This window comes from Xiphophorus maculatus, chromosome 13, assembly GCF_002775205.1.
Source record: "Xiphophorus maculatus strain JP 163 A chromosome 13, X_maculatus-5.0-male, whole genome shotgun sequence".
Classification (NCBI taxonomy): domain Eukaryota; kingdom Metazoa; phylum Chordata; class Actinopteri; order Cyprinodontiformes; family Poeciliidae; genus Xiphophorus; species Xiphophorus maculatus.
The window spans coordinates 21,021,869-21,035,298 of record NC_036455.1 but is presented as its reverse complement, the minus strand read 5'-3'; the positions used below and the strand labels follow the sequence as shown (position 1 = coordinate 21,035,298).

Sequence of the window (13,430 nt, the reverse complement as noted above, 5' to 3'; positions counted from 1 at the left end):
TATCCTTCAAACGAGTTCTTAAGAGAGAGATTTAAGTTTAATGTTGAGAATTGTGGTTTTTGTAAAACTCAATTGGAAACAACTAAACATTTGTTTTACGAATGTAAAGAAGTATTAAACTTATGGGATCAACTTCGAAACTTTCTGTCTTCTAAAACAATAAATGTTGATTTTATTTCCTTACAAAACATTAAATTTGGTTTATCAATCAAAGAAAAAAAATTGGAATTTTTAGTCAATGTTCTAATGATTATAACCAAATATTATATCCATAAATGTCGCTATGCAAAATGCTCCCTCTCATTCTCTGCTCTAAAAAATGATCTTTCCTTTTTTAAAAGATGTCTGAGAAAGATGCAGACTTTAAACGCAATTAAAATGTTTGAGTTAATGGAAGAATTTCAGTTAGTAGTCCCCTCTGATTAAGTTATTTTATTTTATTATTATTATTATTTTTTATTATTATTATTTTATCTTATTTTATTTTATTTATTTTTTTTTTTTTTTCATTATTTTAATACTTGTTTTAGCCTTGCATCTAATTGGTTTGTTAACAGCAGGAGTTGTGACATTAGTTTTTTTTCTGTAATGTCTGTTATTGACATGTTGTTTGAGGTTGTTATTGTTATTTTTGCAATAAAAAAAAAAAAAAAGGTTCGCTCTGCTTAGAACAGCTGTAATCTATTTCTTCCACTGCCTTGCACAGATGGCCTGTTGATTAATTTGAACACTGCCGCCACCTGGTGGCCGGAGGTTTGTTTGTCAAGCATGAATAAAGACGAAGTCCTGTTGCTTCTCGTGCAGGAAGTACTGAGGTCCGACAATGTTAAAGTTTGCCACAGACTTTCAGTTGGATTTAAACACGTGAAGGCATTTTGATTTATATAATTCATTTTTAGATTTTTGAAGTGAACCTCACTACAGTGTTTTGCAGCCTCCTTGTGTATCGCCGTCCATATTCTCATCAGCACTGAGCATCTCAGAATAAAAACGGTTATATATATATATATATATATATATATATATATATATATATATATATATATTCTCTTTAAATCTCCTGCCTACAGGTGGCGTCGTCTCTGATCTCCGAGAGAAAGAACTGGGACGATTACATCCTGGTGTCTCAGGATGGAGACCTGCCAGCCGAAGGGAGGGAAGCCGAAGGAAAGCTGCCGGTGAGGCGAGGGCGCGCCGCTGTGCGAATGGAGCCCGAAGGCTCATCCGGGACTTTTCACGACCCCTTGATGACTGGCGCCACATCGGGCTCCTCCAGCCCGGAGGAGGGCTCCACCAACAGCAAGGACTCCGACTTCACCATAGTTAACCCTAACGACCTGTGAACGGACGGCAGTTCTCCCTCTCTTGCACCCGTTCTGGAGGTCTGATGAAACTGAGTTCACAGGGTAGGGAACCACCTGCTGTTGGTGCCATACCACTAAAAAGTTGCACATGTGTGGACTGTGACATGGAGAATCACACACGCCCCTACTCTTCATCTCTTTAGCCGTCATCTGTACCATGCGAGTCCTGTCTGAACTGATGCTGTAAGCTGTCTCATCCAATGCCTGCTAGGCCTTTTTATGGGTTGCTACTTCTCCCCCCCCCACACCTGTTTCCTATTGTGATTATTGTAGTGCCATTCTCTGTAGAGAGAGGGCGCTGTTGGACTGCTTTACTCAATCACTACACGGTTATACTGAAGGACCTGAGACTGCAGTTTTCCTGCAGGGGAAAACTTTCTCCTCCTGCTGTGCTGATTGGGAGTGCGAGGATGTTTTTGTATGAATGCGGAGATCCAGCCATACTTCTGCCTGTGGTGTGTAAGGGTGTGTGTCCTCGTGGAGGACGGCGTCTTCTCCGATACTGTAACGAAAAGGACGAGGTCCTCCGCGTCGCCGTCGAGGGCAGCTTTCTCCCGCTTCTAAACCAGTGCCTCTGACCATTCTTCTCTCAGCCAAACAAAACCTAACTCTGTGATCTTATTGTTTTTTGTTTTTGTTTTTTTGTTAGATTTTTTTTTTTAATGGTCTAGAATGAATATTTTTTAACCCTTTAGATGATTGATTTTCAAGATAAAGTGATTAAATTAAGGAATGAGTCTGATTTAATTTTTTTGGTTTTTAGATCTTATCTAGTTGTGGACATTTTAATGTAATAACTCGGTTCTCGCGTCGGATGTGGGTTGTTCTCCTGTTCTGTGCGAATTATGTGCGGCGGCACGCAAAGAATGTTCCTCCAGCTGCCCTTTCAGCATAATTAAACCTAGATCAATAAAACTATATTGCTCTTGCTACAAGCTGACTGCTGTCTGGGGAGTACTTCTCTTACTTTTAAAACACATTAAACCATTGAGGTTGAGCGGATTTTGTTTTACCCATCTGTCCACAATATGCAAATGCTTTATTCTCATCTGCATGAATAATGTTCAGTTGTCAAGAAACAATCAGGGCAATCTTGTTTTATAAACATTTTTAACTTTAGTTTTGTGTTATCTAGTTGTAAGAAAATTTGATGAAAATGTCTTGCCCTGTTAGCTTTTTTTTTATTATTAACCCCATATAATTAAAGAAAACAATCCAAACTGTAGCTTGAAACGAATTTGCTTCTGCTCTGGAAAACTTTCGAAAAAAAATTAAGATTCATTATTTCTCAGTCAGTAACTCCCAACACATCCATTGGTGCTACTACCGAAGCATGGCTCAAAACAGAAATCTGAACGCCCCCCACAAATGTGGTACAACTCAATGAATCCGTCTCGCCTGATTTAATCAAATCTGATACAATTCTCCAAAATAGATATAAAATGAGGGAAAGAACAGCTCTTCTGCAACCTCTAATAGGTTTTCTTCCAGGATCTAGATCAGGGGTGTCGAGGGCCGCTGTCCTGCAACTTTTAGATGTGCCTCTGCTGCACCACACCTGAATAGAATAATTAGGTCATTAGCAAGGCTCTGGAGAACTGAAGGAGGTAATTAAGCCATTTCATTTCCAGTGTTTTGTACCTGTGGCACATCTAAAAACTGCAGGACAGCGGCCCTTGAGGACTGGAGTTTGACACCTGTGATCTAGATTAATCCATATTCCCACACCATGATGCTGCTACCACCAGTTTCCGCGGAAGACGAGACGTCTGGAGTCGCCGCAACATGTTCTCTGCAGCTTCTACAGTCACCATGTGAGGTGTTGGAAAATTAAATCTGAACACTTGCAATTTAATTACATCGCAGATGAGGAAAACCAGATTTTAGCATGTTTTGTCAGTCCTGTGAGGTATGTGATCGAATCTAATTTGGTGCAAAACTCCAAAGGACTTGAAAAATGAAGAAAGGTTGCGGTGAGACATGCTGAAACGCCACCGTTCTGCTCGTTAATGTCGACTCCTTCGTCCCCCCCAATGAATTCTTCAAGCTACAAATGAGCTCCGTTAAGCTTACGAACAGCACATATGCAGAGGGCCATATGTCTGCCTCCCATACCCAGCAGATGAGCGTCCCCAGCTGTCTTCTCAGCCCCACACACAACTTATGATAAATGAATGAATATTAGAAAGAGCTTGCAGAAAAATAAGAGTAAAACACACACAAGCATTAGTCACTTTCGAAGAAAGAAAAAAAAAAAAAAAGTGTTTATTTCCATCCTGACCGTTACCGGTCAAGTTTCATCTACTGCCACAACACCAAAACGCATCTGGAATGTTTTTCTTTTTGTTTTTTTCGTTCAGCATCAATAACTTATGCAAAATATTCTTTACAGCAAAAAGGATAGAATCAAATATTAAAATACTGTACAGTGTTTTGCACGCAAAGTAAACGCTTTCGACGGCAACGGCATCAGTTCCCTGGAGGCAGACGTCAACACCTATGGAGTTGATCAGTATGGCAGGTACAGTAAGAAGGGTTTTAAAGTAGCTCATGGGACCTGGGGAATTCTGGGAAATACAAAAATATAGAATACTGTTTGTAAGACAACATTCAAAAGGGGACGTCAGGGGGGGAAGAAGGTGAGGTTTGGTGCAAAAACAATCTCATGGCAACTGAGTTTAGAGCAGCAATGCGGGAGCAAAACGGCGCTCGGTAAAAAAGAGAAGCCGAAGTCACACGAGGCTCCACTGGTCCGCACAACGATGGCTGGAGACTTCAAATATCTAAAGATTTACATACAGAGTAGGTTTTCTTTAACTTAAAGGGCAAGGCGTCCTGTTACCTGACCTGGTTTGTTTCCTAAACAACAAATTGATAGACCCACCTCTAACAGTATGTATTTTTTACATACTGTTGGCATGTAAAAAATGGCACACTTAAAACCTAGAAAAAGTTCACGAGAGGAAGATCGTTAACAATTGGCAGGTTTACGACAGTACAAACAGCAGAACCTTGGCTTCAAGTCTAACTACATTCATCTCTCCGCCGCTGCGATCCTAGGATCTCCTACTGGCAGCACATCACCGCGATTGTATAATCAAGATTTTTACTTTCATGAACACTTTTGTCGGTCTCGGATCTTAAATGCTGCGACGCTCCCAAACGGCTTTGGGGAGCGTGAGAACAAACTGATGGTATGCGAAAAGTTCATCACAGCAAATATGGCAGCAGTGTGGTCATGTCGCTGAGGCGAGGCGTCTCATGCGCTCGTGTCGTCATCCGGACCTCGTCCCGTTTGGGAGCGAACGCGCCTCAGTCCTCCACCCTCCTTGCTGAGGTTTCCGGTCAGAGCGGCATCGTGCACCTGCTTCATGTTCTCCTCCACTTCGGCCTTGGCGTGTTTGAGCAGGTCGGCCTGTCCCTGAGGCGAAGAGGAGGAGAGATCGGAGGGATGTGAAATTTTGAAGATGGAGGCAACAAGATGTCGCATTAAACTTCCTACATGACACTTCTTTTTTCTGTTTTTCCTTTAACATGTGGGAAGGAGTGACTTACCTTCAGGATGGTGATGTTCCAGCTGAAGCTCTCCAGCGCTCGACTGACCTTGGAGCCTTTCAGCCCTTCCTTCATCGCCAGGCTTTTCAGCTTTTCATGAAACTCCATCGCTACAGAGGAAAATAAAAACAAAGGCAAACATTATGACTTTTGAAATATTATTATGCCAACAGGGCTAGTGGGCACAAAAAGGTTTACATGTGTACAAACAGGATGGAATGATTGGGAATTTGTAGATCGTCAAAATCTCAAAGTAAGTATTTGGGTCACTTTTAAAGAGCTCCCATTCTGAATAGGGCGTGTGTATCGGGATCAAGGGTGTGGAATTTACAAAGTTCAACATAGCCAGACTTGGTTTTGACACTTTTACTGCAACAGTGTTGCTTTATTTATTTACTTATTAAATACTAAAAGAACATCTAATCACCTGGAAATGAAGAATGCTCTTCCTAGCACACCATTGAAAAGATACATGGATATGGTTACAAATATAAGGATCAGATCGATGTGAATTTCCCTTAAAATCTGAAAAGTGAAATGTAATTCAAAGAACTGATAAAGTGCTGTTGACAGTTTTGGTGCTTTGTTTAGTCCCCCTTGCTCTGTTTTCAACAGGCACTCAAGGAAAACTTCAGGAAAATTAACGGTAATGAGATTCTAGTCAGGCCCACGTCGTTCAAAGCAATGACTTAAGTTTTTTTTTATTTATCTAAAACCCTTTGAAATTACTATAGCAGGTCACTGTGCTGCATTCTAAGACTAGCTTAAACATGAACGGGAGCAGCAAGCTTCCTACGTGCAGTACAGTCCACCCTGGCGCCATTTACCGCAATATATTTGGAGCTAAATGCAAGATTTACCCTCTGACTTTCCAGAAACAAACTTTAGATATTTCTTGCAGAAAGGAAGCTCAACCGTTTCCCTCAAGGTGATCTTTGTTGTGTGTGTGTGTGTGTGTGCGTACGGGCGGCACTTCGGCTTGTTTTAACTTGGCTGCAACGCCTTTGGCTTTGCTTTATGTGTAGGAATTTAAGTTGAAGGATCATGCCCCAACCATCAACACCAACAGAATAAACAAACTTTTTTTCACCCCTATTTTATTATTTATTTGTTTAAGAGACAGGAAGGATGAGACGAGGAAATTGTCGAGTCACTTTTTCCACTTTACTCTCCAAGCACCTTGGTACGTATAGCCGAAAAACCATATGGATATTTAAACTTGCATGACAGAAGATTTCTTCAGCTAGAAAATTTTTTAAAATGCTATCTTGGTAATTTAGATTCGCGGTTCAAAGGGCAAGTAAAAAAAATAAAAGGCCACACCCTGTCTGAGCTGATGAATGCATAGTAGACTTAAAGGACTAAATGAACCGCTTGCAAGTAAAAGCCTCCAGTACTTTTCGTTTCTGTTGGCAAAGCACTAAATATGACCCTGTTGTGTCTGACCTTTCGACTGTGACGTTTTGTATTGAAATTCAGCAGATTTCAACTGGTTGAAATGTAAGTAATTTGGGAGTGTTAAAATGTCTTAAAGCGTGTAAAACTGTTGTACCAACTTTATCCGATAAATTCTGGACAAGCTTAATTTTTTGTTAATGCAAGACGGCATGAAAACGTCTAGGAATCAATTTGCGAATCCACGGTGAACTGCTGGCGCTCGTGCAAACACGGAAGCCGTACAACTATGGTGTTGAATAATGTTTGTTCAAAACAGCCAACAAGGATCAGCCTTTGATAAAGATGTGCGCACACAAGGATCTTTCCAAACCCGTTACCTGAAGGCAAAGGAAAAACAAGTCAAAACCAGGGTGGCGTGAATACTTTGCAGACATCAGAGGCGGAACTATGAAGAGGTTTCATCACACTTGAGCAAAGACGGGCATGGAAATCTGAGCAACGTATGACGAAATCTGCATTAAACCCCCCCCTAAAAAAACAGGATCTCAGAGTCCAGCCTGCAGCTATTCAGAGCGTGAGTGCACCAAGTTGTTTCCTTGTGTCTGGCTTCCTCTGGCCGCCCCGGGCCACTGTCCCGCTGTTACCATGGAAACCCAAAAGTGGGTTAACACGGGGCAAAGCATCACAGCGAGCCATCAGCAGAACCTTGACGTTTAGTATGCTAAGTTGTGGGCCTCTTTCTCTCACACACACAGAGAGAGGAGGGCAAACAGACTGAGGGCAAGTTCGATTCCTCACACGGTCGCTTCTCTGCACCTTAAACATCTGCAAGCGTGACTACACACACACACACACACACACACACACCTACACACACACACACACACACACACACACACACACACACACACCAGACCCTTCTCCACATTTTCACACCTACATAAGTTGCCTTAATAATAACCTTTACCACACAGTTGCTAGGTAACCCAAAGCAGCGTTGTTCCCTCTGCTGGCTTTCTTTCCGAGGGAGAGAAAAAAAAAAAAAAAAAAAGCACAGATAGAATATCTCCAAGCCAACACACAACAACGTCTTTGTTTTTCTTTGCATATGCAAACAAAAAATAGTCCCGTCTGACCCGCAGGCCACAGCGAGCTTCGGGGCCAGCGCGTCAGGATGTAACACACATTGCATCACTTCCACTTCCTGCACATCTGTAGTGGAGGAGGAAATGATAAAAATAAAAAAAAATCTCAACTCCTGGTGGGTTTTTTATTGTTTGTTACACTTCCTGGTGTGGCTCAGAGGACTGTGCTGTACATCGCTCAGCCAGACTGGGAAAACAGCTGATCGCCCGAGGTTGAGAAAAGGTCGACGACAAATATCGCACGGTGTGAAAACCGTTAACAGATGAGGACGCCGTTTCTTGGAAACGCCTAGTTTAAAACCAGACTTTCCAGCCAATTAAGATCTGCTTTTTACTTTGCCTGCAGCAGTTTAATTTCTCACTTTGCTGCTCAGGAAACGCACAACGCAGGCCGCACCTTCGTGTCTTATCGTGTGTTGTATTACAATGCGACTGGTAAAGAGTGTACAATACTGAGTATGTGCTCGTAATACCACGGAAACAACACAAGATCCCCGTCATATAGTACGCTCCCCATTGCTCTGATTGTCCGCAACGAACATTCACGAGTTTCACAAACTTCTCAAACACACAGGCACATCCCAATGAGCTCTAATCTTATCTTTTACGATTCAACCTCGTCTGAAGCTGCAGCACATCTTCCCTCTCCTCCCCCCTCCCTCCGTTTCCTCTCTCTGCCCTGATGTAACTTCCAGACAACCATCTCTGCCACCAACCATCCCATGCTTCCCTCCAAGTGACCCATGTAGGCCTTCTTCCGGTGCGCGCCCTCCTTTCAGACCACAGAGTGGACCACCGCCTTGGGGATCACCTGATCACCATCTTTGCCCTTAACACACAGGAAGAGCTTTGTTCAGAAGATCAGGCTCCGGGCTCCATAATCAGATGAACATACAAACAGTGGGCCGACCGCTCGCGGGTGGGAGGGGGAGGACTGAGCAATCGCAAACTTAAATCTGTTTACATGTGACCGCAGATGAAATGAAGGATTCATGCAGAGTTCAGGGTGGTAAAATGGGATTGTGGCCGTGTTGCAAAACAGGTGAAAGTGTTAAATGAGAGAAGATGGCTCAACAAAACCCACGAGGAGAAATGAGAGACGTTTTCTCGGAGAGAAGAGTCTCCAGATTTGTTAAACATTAATCAGATCGCCTTTAGCTTTACGCAATGACCCAAGATGAACCCCGACTCTACAGAAATGTTTCGCTTCGTGTTTATCTGGAGCTCTTGGTTTTTTTATTTTTTTCCTTCCCCCAAAACAAGCAACTGACTAACATTTCTGAGCATCAAGTACACAAAATGTACGATATGTCCGCCGAAGGAGAATCTGACTATTGGATGATACAGCAAAAGTCTGGCTGTTAAGGGTCAGACGACCCAAACTGTCCCTTGTTGAAGTAAACAAAAAGCTCATGCCAGAAACCACAGATGGGCCGGATTTCAGTGACGGAGAAGCAACGATGATGCTAGTTTAAACCTGCTGCTTTTAAAAACATGCATATAACCCAGGTTTATATGCATATTTTATATGCATATAAACCTGGTTACTACTAGGTTGCAAAAGTTGTCACCTAGTAGTAACTTGCAAAATGATTCATACCCCTTGAGGTCTTTTTCCGTTTCATAGGGATTTTATGTAGCAAGTCACCATCATGACAGTGCAGAATCGTGAGTTTAGAGGGAAAAGGATTTAAGGTTTTCACAAATAAAAATCTGAAAAGGTGTGTGACATGCCTTTAGATTAAGCCCAACTCATTTAATAATTCACAGAGCCACCTCTCATTGCAACAATAATTGCAAATCATTTGGGGTCTGTTTTTGCCCGACTGTCTGACCAATTGCTCTTTTCAAATTAACCCAAACTCCAATTAGACGGACAACATCTGTGAACTTCCACGTTTTGCCAAAATCTTACATTTGGACCCAAGCCTGAATCATCGGAGGTTAAATTACAAACAGGGGAACTCAATTGACCAATTAGGTAATCTATAAGGGTAGATGGTTGCCTGGGTTTTATTTAGGGATACAAGAGTCTAGGAAGATCCATAAAAACACATCCCAGGCTCTTATCTCGCAAAATAAAATTGCTCGTCTCTGTTTTAGAACATTTGCTGCATGTCTTTCTCAGCTCTCTCCTTCTGATGTGCTGTGGTGGCGCAGGGGGTTGGCACGCCCCACGTTTGGAGGCCTTAGTCCTCGACGCGGACGTCGCGGGTTCGACTCCCGGTCCCGACGACCTTTGCCGCATGTCTTCCCCCCTCTTCTCACCCCCCTTCTTGTCTGCCTACTGTAGAAAAAATAAGAGCCACTAGCGCCGCAAAAACTCTTCGGAGAAAAAAAAAGGGAAAAAAAAAAAAAAGCAGCATAAATGAGGTAAAAAGAGGAAGGAATTTATAAAGCAATTGAAATAAAATACAGAAAAAGGAAGGAGACCCACACAAAAATAAGTCAGAACCTACAAAAAAACCCCATAACATCAAAGTAGGGAAACATGATGGTAAAGTAACTTTGATCTGAACAGAATAAAATAAACTTAAGAAAAATTAAAAGAAACAGATGAAGTCACAGAGAAGCCTGCGTGGGAGCTCTCACAAGCACGAGCTGGTTATATGAGTTTCCCCTGGAGTTATGTCCATCATAAAACACCTACTCACCCATTGTCTGTATATGCAGGATTTTTTCATAGATTGCATCTGCAAACTCCATCACAGCTTTGCTTGCGTTGACCATCTGGGGGTCGGAAAACAGGAAACGGACACTCTGTTAGCAACAGGGGCCCATAAATCGCATCGGTATTTAACTAATAAATCCTACTGTCAGGTGGATTTGCAAAACTTTTATTGGGTATGACACAACAGAGCTAGCTGGTGGACATACAATGCAAATGAAAAAGCAAGAATCATTTAAATGGTAGACATGTCAATATGTTCTGTAATATACTGAATTACTGCTCTGTATTGATTGGTTGGAAAAGTATATATATAAAAAAAAAGAGTTCAGACTCAAAGTACGACTATATGAATGCACATGACAGCAGCATCCAAAGCTACATATGAGTGACATGCAGAGACTGTATGAATAATGAGACACTTCCTCTCAGAAAGCCTTCTGGGACTCGACCCCGCTGTGGGAAAAAACAAAAACAAAACATTCTTTTCAAGCAAATAAGGGATTCACTACCACGTGTCGCCGAAAACCAGATCAAATTCCACAAGAAGTGCATAACCAGACTCTCAATTCCTGACTCTTTCTTTCTGTGTGTCAGGGACTCGGGCGAGGAATCCATTTAGCCAAATCGCATTCAAATCTATGCTAATGGTATTCAGCGGCGGGGCGAGCTTTTGCAGCTCCGCTCTGTTCGGCTGGAACGGAAGCGGCTGGAGACATGGACTAACCCACTTGTATGTTCTTGCCGAGACCCGCGGTGCACGGGCCTGCGGTCCCACAAACTAGATGCACAGCGGTGATAAACAGCTGTGGGCGACTTAAAGTGTCCCAGATTATGCACCGAAACCATAATCAAGAGCATTTCAACTTTGCAACTTGTTCTTGTCTGAGAACCTGTAACCCATCAGCTGTGCATCTTCATACCCAAGATATTCCTCAAAAATACTTAAAGTAAAAGAAACATAAAAACAAAAACAAAATACATTTGCAGGCAGTCTTGGCAAAGAGCGGCCTCTTGGGGTCACTCAACCTCCATAAGAACCCTCAGATGCCTTTTACATGCTAACTAGTTGTTTGGGAAGCATGCCAGGAAAAAAACCCATTCTGTCCTACCACTGCAAACGTAAATATCGACCGCTTGCTAAAAGCTACAGGTAGGCCTGTCATGGTTAATCTTGCTGGATGATAAATTGTCTCAAAAATGAATGCCATAAATGATGCTATCTTCAAGAAATCTATTGATGATAGCATAATAATGCAACTTCGTCCTCTCAAAGATCAATAAGCTAATTTTGTAAAGAATATTTACACTGGAACTGGAAGATATTTTAAATGTCCAAAATAAATAACCAAAAGCAATAGATATAGCTCGTATAAAAACCCCACACAACCAAAACCATGGCGAAAATGAAGTCTGTAAACAAAATTTAGCCCATTTTTAATTCAAATTACTAATTAATTTATTGCTTATTGTGCCACGTTGAGCTACAGGGACTTTATGAGAATCTTGCATTATCAATGACTCTCTGTTCCCACCACGTGAAATGGTTTAGAAAACAAAACCAACAAATTCTGACCATGTTTCCCCCTCCCCAAACCATCTCCATATACAATAAAGTCAGCTTTCTTCTAGATTTTTCTGTGTCAGATCAGGCTGATGATTTACCCCATAAGTGTGAAGAACACTATATTTTCAAACAAACAAACAAAAAAAACAATAATAAAAAACCCCCGCCTAGTTTCCTCATTAGAGCTGCATGAAACCCACTTATTATGGAGCGACTGGTGCAAGTTCAGCCAAAAGAAACTAGGGAGGAAGAATATAGAGGGAAGAAAGACAAACTGACACCAAACATAAGCATGGGTAAATAAAAGCAGCTTTAAACCTTTTTGAATACAAAGATTTATGCCTCTGCCACTGCCGGTCTGTGAGACGGTAACTAACGGATACGCCTTTTGTTTCCTTTGTTTCTTTCAGTCTTTGTTTTTCCATCTGCAAAATTAACTCCTCATCTTCTGACGCCCAGCGTGTATATTTAGAAGCTATTCCATAAATCTAATCTGGTGAACGACTTTCCCCCCGTGGTCAGTGGTAGTATGTGGTTTATTTGGGTGGAAACACGCGGCGGCTTCGGGCCAACATGAGGATGTTGCCGGCAAGCCGAAGACAAACGTGGGTGTTGTCTGCAACACGACAATGAAAGCTCATTTTGTACTTCGAAGCTAGCTGCCTCAAAAGGAAGCGTTTGATTGTCGGGTCAAAGAGTCAGAGGGAGGGATGTGGCTCGCATGCCATTTCTCATGAATTGTTTTTCTCTTACACATTTTCCAAGTTCATTCTTTCCTCACCGTATCGTACGTAGAGACGACTCGGCGCAGGACATCCGGCAGGGGCCCCTGGGGCTCCAGTGTGGGGTAGTTGTCTCTCAGGTCGAACAGCAGTAACGGGGTCCCCTCTGGGCCCGACACTCTGGAGCCCAGGGCCAGCACACACTGCATGAGGTTGGCCACAGCAGACACCCCACACAGCTCCCTGAATACTGCAACAGAGTTCTGAGAAAAAAAAAAACCCTATTATGTAAGTATTTAGCAAATATCTCAAGTGTGTGTTATCTTTTACACATTACACGTAAACATCTGGTTTCAGTTGTATTTTTGTGGGGGGTGGAAGGGCTTGACAGAAACTCAACATAATTTGCAGAAAGAATCAAAACAAATAAACCCGGGATAATTGTGAGATTTTTTTTCTCCTTCCTGTTACTGACTTGATTTATTTTCTCCACAAAGCACTTTGTCTTTCCTTTCAGAAATCATTTATTCTCCTGCTGCAGCAGTGTTGTGAAGGTTCGAAAAAAAACCAAAAACTGAACGGTGTGAATGCCGGCAATCTCGCATTAGTGACAGTTTAATTGGCATAATTAATACAAGCACTTACAGACCAAACTGACTGACTCATAAAACACATTTTGAAAAGGAATATTGGAATAATATTTCACACCGGAGTGAATATTGATTCTGCTGAATAATTACCAAACTGAACTGTATGTGTTTATGAATGTATTAAAGTAATTAATAGTGGAGTAAAGATGAAGCTAAGGGCAAGATTAAAGAAACCGACTGGTTCACAGTGAAAAACGGTGGCTTCACTTTAAATAGTGCAGAACTAACAACTGGCCACTTTGACCTTCGTCGGCTCTGACCGACGAAGGTCTATAACACATTGGTTAATGTTTGCCACATTTCATGGCTGATTTAAGACAACGCTTACTCGAATTAGTTTGTAAGTTTTACAATCTTCAGA

At 41.9% G+C, this 13,430-nt stretch overlaps 2 protein-coding genes across 3 annotated transcripts in view; one reads left to right on the top strand and one right to left on the bottom strand.

Annotated features, from left to right (window-relative positions):
• The window catches only part of tbc1d5 (TBC1 domain family member 5), a 29,234-nt gene extending 26,930 nt beyond the window's left edge, over positions 1-2,304 (top strand). For both annotated transcript variants that reach the window (XM_023345030.1, XM_014470116.2), the window contains one exon: positions 1,071-2,304. In XM_023345030.1, coding sequence (XP_023200798.1) covers positions 1,071-1,343 — 273 coding nt within the window. In that variant the 3' untranslated portion in view covers positions 1,344-2,304. The remainder of the gene's footprint in view (positions 1-1,070) is intronic.
• Positions 2,305-3,617: 1,313 nt separating this feature from the next.
• LOC102234522 (inactive phospholipase C-like protein 2) overlaps positions 3,618-13,430 on the bottom strand; it is a 38,606-nt gene continuing 28,793 nt past the window's right edge. Inside the window, exons 9-12 of the mRNA XM_014470121.2 lie at positions 12,479-12,682; positions 10,117-10,192; positions 4,920-5,029; positions 3,618-4,785 (exon numbers count right to left, since the gene is read on the bottom strand). Coding sequence (XP_014325607.2) covers positions 4,624-4,785; positions 4,920-5,029; positions 10,117-10,192; positions 12,479-12,682 — 552 coding nt within the window. The 3' untranslated portion in view covers positions 3,618-4,623. The remainder of the gene's footprint in view (positions 4,786-4,919; positions 5,030-10,116; positions 10,193-12,478; positions 12,683-13,430) is intronic.